Raw genomic sequence first — 9,524 nt, forward strand, 5'->3', positions numbered from 1 at the left:
TATGTGTAATAATATATATATATATATATATATATATATATATATATATATATATATAGTATAAGAGAAGGAAAACTTTTATCTAATTCTTTTCACATGACAATTATTCAAATTTGATGTAAATTGCTTTAATATAATGCATTGCTTTAATATCTTCTGGACTAATTATTAAATAAAATATTACTTTTGATATTTACTCAGTTTTCTTTCGCAAGTATGATTTTCTATAATAATCTAAGAACATATAGAATACGATAATAACTTGAGACATGTAAATGTATGCTAATGGTTTCCGCGTTGGTTCACAAGACGGTAGAAGTGCTTGAAATGTATGGATCACCATAATAGTAAATTGAATCTAAAACGAAGAAAATTATGTTGAGTTTCAGCGTAATAAATGGAAAGACACATTTTTATAATAACCACTTTGCGCATATCTTTTAACAGCTAATTAAAAATTTACGAATATGAAATATTTACTCATAAATTTTCTAGATTGAAGTTGTCTAAAAGTATTTAAACATTCCATTAAGAAATTATTCCGAAGAAAATAAATAAATATTTTCACGCCGTGTAAAAGTAATAAGGACACATAATATTCACATATAGTGTACGCTTGACGAATTCGATATACCGCATGCAAAAAAAGCATACGCCATTTTGCCCTTCCTCGTCCAACCTGACCGGAATTCTAGAGCGCAAAAGCGCTCCGCGCGAAATTAAACAACCACGTAACCCGATAAATCGTTCCGTCGATATCGCTGGAAATAAAAATTCTCTGGTAACGGATTATTTAATTAAAAACGGTACTGCGAGCCTTCATCCACCCGTCTCCCTGCCCCTCGCTGTTACGCTCAAATGCAAACCGAATTGAGATTCGACGAGAACACATGTGATTCTGCAAGCAGCGCTTACGGAACTTTTCAATCCCTCGTGAAAAGCCAGTTATCGAGTTACAGGAGCGCTGTAACCACAATGAAGTCCGCGTATATGAACATATCACGCGAAACGCGCTATTCCATATGTCCGTATGAATCTGGTAGGAAAGCTAATGCTTTTCGAAACTTATCAAATCGAATGTGGAAATCTTATTATCTTGAAACAGCGATGGCTAAAAATTGGAACATCGTACAATACAATATAACGAATGTAAACCGATGTAAAATAACTACATACCAGTTGCAAACATGTCACATATTTTTTCCAAGGAGCTACTATTTTTTGCATTTTTGGTCCCAAACAAGCACAAAGATAATATATATACATAATTACATGTACTATGCAATTGGGCATCATTATAAAGGTCCACATGCCACCTGTATAGATAAAATATAAAAGTGAATCATTATATAGTTAGAATTGATTAGAATTAAATCAATATATATAATACTCGATATCTTATTTGATCGAAACGTGAAATCTATAATTTACTAAATTTTCTTCTAAAACCATTACAATTATTGCTTCCTAATGCATACCAGGTGCATATTTACAGGTAATCCATGCCAAAAAGAGAGTTACTGTGTGATGATATACGTGAAGAAATGAAATTTGATTATATTTTTTTCTAAAAATAAAAATCACAGTATCTGCAAGCTCAGTGATTTTTAGAATTAAGACCCACCATACCCATCGAGCCATCTATAAATAATAATAAAAAAACTTCATTATCTAGAATGTTTCTATATTAAAAAGATTCTTCTATTGATTAATTTTATTTATATTAAATTATCAAAGCTTTTGTCTAAATTTTTTAACATAGTCAGAATGAGCGATAATAAAATTTAATTTTAATATAAATTAATTTTAATATAAATTTTAATCGTAGTTGCTTACGCTAAGCGACATAGAATCATTTGAAATGACAAAAGGTTCACATCCCATAGATAGATGTGTTGTATAGCCAGATGTAAGTAACTAAAAAACAGATAAGAAATTACAATTCAGATTTAAAAATATTAATAGAGAAATATAAATAGGGAAAATATGAAATATTTATAACTAAAAAGTCTTTTATCGCATATATATTAAATTATTTATTTATTTATTACGTATACTTACGCCATAGAAAATAATTGCGCTTGCAGTTGCAACAAAAATGTTATAACATATCATAGTCTTGATAAGCGCATAAGGTTTTCTTTTTTTCATATAAAGTGGTCCGAGATAAAGCACAAAAGATAAATAAGCGAGTGAAATCAATATTACACCAAATGGATTTGACATCAAAGGCCAATCGGAAACTCTGGGATCTGAAAAGCGAAGAAAAAAAAACACTTATCATAATAATATATTTAAGTTTGTGAAAAAGATTGTAAAATAACTCGTACAAAAAATTATTAATTACCATATAAAGAAAAGAACTAAAGATTATATCATTTAATGGAAACATCTTTTTGACATACGTAATTAAATAATTTTTGTTTATATGTTATTATACTATTAATTATAATATACTATTATTATTTCTGTATTTTTTATATATACATATTTTTTATAGCTTATATAATATTAATATTATGCAATCTTTTTCATAAATATAAAATTCAACTAAATATTTTTTTTATCTGTCTACTTACCCGAAATTTCATCGATAAGATAATGATAAATATCCATAATTCCCATATCCTGGAAAATAAAATTAATAAAAGGAAGACAAAATGATTATTGTTCACATTAACATTAAACAATCTAAGGAAATTTTAATAGCCAATAAATTTATAGAAATAATGTAGTACACGGAAAGAATTTTTTCTTAGAGTTAACCCTGAAAATATGATAATCGTAGGTTCGATACATCATTATCGTGAATCGTAGATCGATACATCATTGTATTTCGAAGAAAATTTTATATAAATCTCTCATTCATTAATAAAACTACAATAAAATATAAAGTAAGTTTAATTTAAATTAATTTTACTGAAATGCATGCACTTAATTTTACTCAAATGCAAAAATTTTTAAAATATTGTATTGTACCACAGCTATCATATTTTCAGGTTAAATTGTAAAAAAAATTCTTTCCGTGTAACAATAAAGATATGTTACATTACGGATGAAGTTACAAAGTGATATCGCATGTGTATGTGAGGGAATAAGTGAAACTCTCGTAATCATTGAACTTCTGTCACGCAGTTGATTGCTAACATCGATTAAACGTAGTGTCGGGTCAGCATTCTATACGCAAAAAAATATTTTGCTGCTTCAACTAGAATTATAGCTGTTTTTTGAATCTGACAGAAAATTATGTATCGTACACATAGAATTTATAGCACAAATCTAAATTCTATCTCTGTCATCTATATTTAGATAATTAGATGCAATATCCAATATCGCAGTATTTGCTAAAAATTTATCTATTTTAGCTATTTTTCGTACTTAGATAATTTTCGCTATAACTGCAAGATCATTTTTTTAAGTGTATCTCTGTAGAAATATCTATGTAGATCTCTATGATAGAGTTAATTTTGAATAAAATAGAGAGATATTTCAAACAGAGAAACATGATAATTTATTAGTAAACTCTAGTTAGACAATAAAAAATTATTTTCTGCGCTTGTTAATTTTAGTGGAGATTTAATCCTCTATATTTATAAAAGCCAGCATCGCTTATATAATCCCCTAAAAATTAATTGCTGTTAACACCTTGACATAAATCTATTTTTTTTATTATTTTATTTAATATCGCGACAGCATATAGCAACAAATAACAATACAATTTTGATTTGTATGAACAGTAACGGTTTTAGACATATTGTTTTATTTAATTGCGACAGTATATAGTAACAATGCAATTTTTATTCGTACGATCGATAACGTTTCTAGACATATCTATTAACCCTTCACTGGCATCATGAAATTTTCGATCATGGCTTGCAGTTTGAGGTATTAAGAATTACTACTATTGTTTTTATTGTTTCGGACTATATAAAAATCTGAAAAAATTCTTGTATACTTGTGAAACTTTTTAACAAATTTTTTACTGTAATAGAAGTTGGATTGTAATTTATTAATTTTTTATATTTTGAAATCAGAGTTTAAAAGAAGTTTGAAAAAACGTGATATGAGTTAAAAATTCGTAATATAACTTTTAAAATAATTTTTATACGAGTAAATGAAAAGAAATCCTTTTAAGTTATAATACTGAAGGATATGTACTTAAAAAAAAAAATTGTTGGCTTTAAAAAGTTGAATTATTTGAGAACATGGAAATGAAAATTTTTATGAGTTAAAAAACGTAGTAAAATGCAGAAATTTTTTCCATATTACAAAAATCTATTAACACAACATTTTTTAATATTAATATAAAATATATGTAAAGTGCAAAAATATATTTATAAAAAAATATATTCATTGACACCAGTAAAAAAATAATAAACGTAGAAAAATTAATTTTAAAACAAAATTACTATAACCGTTGAAATTATCGTAAAAAACATGTAAAATACGAAAAAGAACAAAAACATTTTTGAAATAAATACTTACGCGGATTGCACTTTGGATTATAGAGGGTATAGACACGACTTTTATTCGCCCTTGCAATGAAACAAATAACTGCATTGGCGACCCTGTACACATACGATATCATTATCATCGAGTTTTTTTAGGATGCGATAGCAAGCCCTGCCATCTGTCCATTTTCTTAAAAAGTTCACAATTAAAATATCGACTGTGCCTTAAAAATTTCACGGTGGAGAGTGAAATATGAATATTTTATATTATCAAAGTATTTAAATACACTTCCATATTGTCACATTATAATATGTATAATAATAATACTTTGGTACATTTAAAACTGCGAATAAAGAATTGATGGTAAAGTGAAATAAGCAGTTTAATCTGCGATTAACTTACAAAATCGTTGAGTTCTTAGATTACACGTCTTTACTCTTCGGAGTTTAACGATCAAATCTCCCTTCGCTATGCTTGTGAGATTCTCGTTCTCTTTGAGATTCCGGTTTTTTCATGCATGAATATATATAAATATATATAAATACGTATAAACGTACATAAACATACATAAATATTCATAAACATATATAATTATATATGAAATATATTCATATATGCTCATACATTCTTTTAATATATATAATATAATTTTACATTTTTCCAAACTTAATTTTTTCTAAAACAAATAGTGCAAAAATTATTAATTTTTTAATTATTTTTAATATTTTCACATTACTATTATTATTTCTGTTACATTATATAATAATTTTAAAAGAAAGAAGAATGTATGAACATATATGGACATATTTCATATATAATTATATATATTGCAAACGCACTCACGAGCGTGGTGCAACTTCGCGCGTTCGCAGTTAATTCTCTCTCGAGTCGTTGGAATTCTTCTCGTTATAACGAACATTTGTTTAACCTTAAAAGAAACGCGATAGAAAGGGTATCTTTATGCGACCACTTCTGAGAGCGACGTCAGATCTTGAAACCGATAGTTGAGCACCAGACACGAGTGAGCGTGCCACTCTTTATTCGAAATTAATCAGGATATTCTCCACGCGATATTCTACAGAACTGCGAACGTCGACGGCTCTCATAACCTCAGCCTCGGAAATGGCAAAATGGGTTCGCGATCGAGTATAGAGGATCGTTAGGGGAGGCTAGTATGGCGATGATAATGAAACACACAATAATTAGTAATAATAAGAAATAACAAATATATTTGATGAATTTCCGACTCTTATTCGTATCCGTCGACAATATCACGACAGCATGTGATTGAAATGCGTTATGTTAGCTTCGCACGTGCTCCGATACGCTCTACGCGGTGCGGATTACGCTAACTCTCGACGGCACGAATTCACGCCACGCAAGAAGAACGATAACTTGACGCTTTGACAGCCGAGATAGGAAACGGTTACGGTGTTACCACAAACACAGCGCGACCTTGTGCTCGTCCGTAGGGCTTCGAACCGTTTTACAGACTGTCGGAAAGAGATAAAGGGCACGCAGACATCACCATACAGAGTTCCGATACAAACAAGATAAATCGGTACGCGACAAGACTTAACGAAAATGACTAGGCTGTGGCTCAGGTGGACGCGGAAAATGACTCTCCCGAAAATCCAGAGTTGGCTAGTAACTAGTTAAAAGTTAAAAAGTTAACTTTTAATTTAACTTAGTTAATTTTAAATGCATTAAATTTTAACTTAATTAAGTTACTTTTAAACGTTAATTTTTTAATTTTTCTTTTAAGTTAAAAAATTTGTTTATCTCTTTTAAATATCTTAGAAAAATAATAAGATATAATAAGACTAACGGCATATATTCGTAATCTATTCATATTTTAAGACCATCTTAAGTAATTTCTTAGCTAATATAACCCTCTGATTGGTTTATGCGGTTATGCCTTATGCCATAAGCCTTAGTCCGCATCTACAATAGGTGTTTTAAGCCTTAAGTCATAAGAAATTGATCAATTACAATCAAATATTCTTCTCGCATTTAATTGTAATTGGTCAATTTCTTATGGCTTAAGACTTATTAAAAAGTAAAAACCTAAAAACTTATCTGCAAATCACAAATCGCGCTGATGTGCCAAAGCCATTAATGCTTTAGCACATCAGCATCCAATGCAAAATATATCACATGTGAATAAAAAAATTAAAAATTTAATTTACTTAATAATCTATATTGTAGTTATATAATCTCTCTTTTAAGAAAAATTAGGACATTTTGATCTAAAGAATAATTTTTTTCAAAATTAACTTTTTTTTTAACTTAAGTTAATTCAATATAACTTACGTTAAGTTAATTTTTATTCCTTCAACTTTTAACTTTATTAATTTTGTAAAGCCATTAACTGTAACTTTATTCAGTTAAAAAAAAACATTAACTTACCCAACCCTGCAAAAATTTTATAACAAATTGTCGCGGGAGGCGGCGCGCTTAGACACACAATAACCACGAAAAATCTGACGCACAACTCCACATGCGTCTCACGTACAAAATTCGATAACGATAATTACATGTGCCTCCTGGACTTGGAAATTAACGACTTTACACTGATGCGGCGCTCGTCTCCAGCAATTCTTCTCTCGATTTTTGGTTCGCTATTCGACGGCCTGCATCCCTCACTGATGCTCCTCGCTGGCTCACCACAAGAATCGGACGCTGATCCTTTCGGGAACACGCAGTGATCACTATCTCTGCAAGGAGGTCTTATCTAATTAGCACGCGGCCCTTGCTCCGCGAATCGCGCGAACCGTGTTATCCTGTATCCTGTGTTCTGGCACGCGGAATTCGACTGGGTTGCAGAGTTTCCTTCGGCTGCTTAGAAAACTCTTCCGGATCTTTATTGTGCGGGAGACTCGCATTTCGGGGTCGGCATCCCAGTAATCAGTACCTCCACTTCCGATCTTAGTACCGACCTCTCGGGGGAGGTCTCCGTCATAGGATCTCTCCGACACTTGGGCGTAGAGTGACCATTCCCGACTGCTGTCCTCGAAATCCCATCGCCATGCGCCTTTAATACATTGTGATAGAACATATTTCGGATCAAAGCAAAAATATCAAACTATGGAACGATATCACCTGCGTGCTATCCTGCAGGGCGCCCTGGCCATTCCGTCCTCGCTCTCCTCCCGACTCTCGGTCCAGCCGTCTTCTCTCTTCCTCTATGATTCGATGAAACGCCGCAAAATTCACAAGGTCGCAAAGAGGGAGAGGGGTCGCCAATTATCCTGTAAAACTCGCGGTACGATAACGTACGAAAAATGACAAATCGATGCAGAAAATCTGCAGAACGCACAAATAAAAATAAACGCGAAACAGACAAGACAATGCTAAAAGGGTGTGCAGATACGTCCGCCTTACAAAAAGTGCAAGGATTCAGGACGCCAGACTTGCTCTGTTCGGTCTTACGATTCTTGTGACGGAAAACGTCACGTCAATGTTTATGAATATTTATGCGGGTTTATGTATATTTGTACATATTTATATATATTCATACATGAAAAATTTTTTACCGGGATCTTTCTTAAATAATCAAAATTTTTTCTGCATTATTTATCATAATTACGTTTACAATTTAAAATAAAGACATTTAAGCTCCTGTATTATATAGTTATTTAAATGTCGAGAATGAAAATTATTTTATATATTTATTTGAGCAACATACTGTGCAAAAAAAAGTATTTGTCAAGTGTCAACAGAAATCCAAAAATAAAAAACGTGTTTAAATTATCTTTATGAAAATCGAGTCAATTGTATGTATATATACAAGTAATGTATTTATGTACAAGTTATGTATTTATTCGGAACTGTCGTACCTTGCAATTTTAAACCAAGTCGTGGTGATAATATGTAATAATCGGAACAATACATATATTGTGAACTTTGACTTGTATTAAAATCTAAATTTATGGAATATATTGGATTGTCCGATTCGTGCTGACTAACCTATATAAATTAATAAATGCATACTAAAATTTAAATCTTCTGCGTTTCAATTTTCCTTCAATATCGGCACGAACTTTCCGAACAACCTAATAATAAATGTAATGATGAAATTGAAAATCTTCATCATTCTTCCGGAAATCAAAACTTTATTAATTACGATTAATGAAAAAGGATGAACACTTATTAAAAACTGAGCATTTTAGTAATAATTAAGATACACACCTTTGAAAAAAGATTTGGCAATCTCTTCTTACATTGTAACTTCTTACATTGACTTTAATTTGTACATATCGACATTTAAGAAACCAACTCTTGTGTGAATAATATTGATGTTAACAACTCCTCGTGTTGGTAACCACTGTGCTCATCTGCAGGCCAAGAACCCCTAACGTCGGCTTAGAACGCAGGGTTGTAATTGATGAACAAAATGCCCTGTGAAGAATTCATCAAATACAGCTAAAATATACATTAAATAAAAAAGAATGATATAATAAAATCAATAAAAATCACGTATTTTTTTCTTATATAACATTAAATGTATGTACAATTTTATAATTCATTTTCAATTTTTATTTTACATAGGAACATTTTTACGTTGTAAATTATTATAAGATCTTATAATATAGATATAAATAAAAATGAAGTTTATGAATTATAAGCACAACTTTATCCTTTTTTATTTTTTATGTATTTAATGTGTTATTTATTATATAATAATAATTTATGTTTTAATAACATCTCCTACATTATTTAAATAACCACATTGTCATAATAATTCTGAGATTATATATTTTATATTAGATTGATCGCTAATAATATAAAAAAAAAAATATTTCACATGTAAAAATTGATTTAATGGATGCAAATATACAGCCATGGTGACCAATTATATTCTAGTATAGATGTATGGCTTCTTAGTTATTTAAATGTGGATTAGCCTACTTCAATACTTGTCTTGATATTATGAGTTGAGAAGGCAGTCACGAATTGACCTTTTCTTAGTATTAGAAATTTATTGCTCGACCTCCCTTAATCAGATCATCCAACTACTGCGTTTCGCATAATTGAACCGGACAAATTGATTTCCGTGTCTGGAATTCGTT

The 9,524-nt window shown here is 30.3% G+C and overlaps 1 protein-coding gene across 1 annotated transcript; it reads right to left on the bottom strand.

The window, feature by feature from the left end:
- Positions 1 to 193: 193 nt before the first annotated feature.
- LOC105622567 (elongation of very long chain fatty acids protein 1-like) lies at positions 194 to 7,510 on the bottom strand. Its single transcript, XM_012203983.1, has 8 exons — positions 7,336 to 7,510; positions 4,486 to 4,568; positions 2,580 to 2,628; positions 2,062 to 2,252; positions 1,837 to 1,917; positions 1,479 to 1,641; positions 1,177 to 1,316; positions 194 to 358 (listed from the first exon to the last, which is right to left on the bottom strand). Exons 1-8 carry the CDS (start codon positions 7,508 to 7,510, stop codon positions 194 to 196), a joined length of 1,047 nt encoding a protein of 348 aa, XP_012059373.1.
- Positions 7,511 to 9,524: the final 2,014 nt, after the last annotated feature.

This window comes from Atta cephalotes, assembly GCF_000143395.1.
Source record: "Atta cephalotes unplaced genomic scaffold scaffold00046, whole genome shotgun sequence".
In the NCBI taxonomy this organism is placed as follows: domain Eukaryota; kingdom Metazoa; phylum Arthropoda; class Insecta; order Hymenoptera; family Formicidae; genus Atta; species Atta cephalotes.

What these genes read in the sequence shown, in the direction of transcription:
- LOC105622567 (XM_012203983.1), bottom strand. Translation starts at nt 7,510, where the DNA reads ATGTTCTATCACAATGTATTAAAGGCGCATGGCGATGGGATTTCGAGG. An exon ending in TAATCCAAAGTGCAATCCGC is followed by an intron (nt 2,629 to 4,485) that starts GTAAGTATTTAT and finishes TTTATTTTCCAG; the next exon opens with GATATGGGAATTATGGATAT. An exon ending in TCTTATCGATGAAATTTCGG is followed by an intron (nt 2,253 to 2,579) that starts GTAAGTAGACAG and finishes TTCGCTTTTCAG; the next exon opens with ATCCCAGAGTTTCCGATTGG.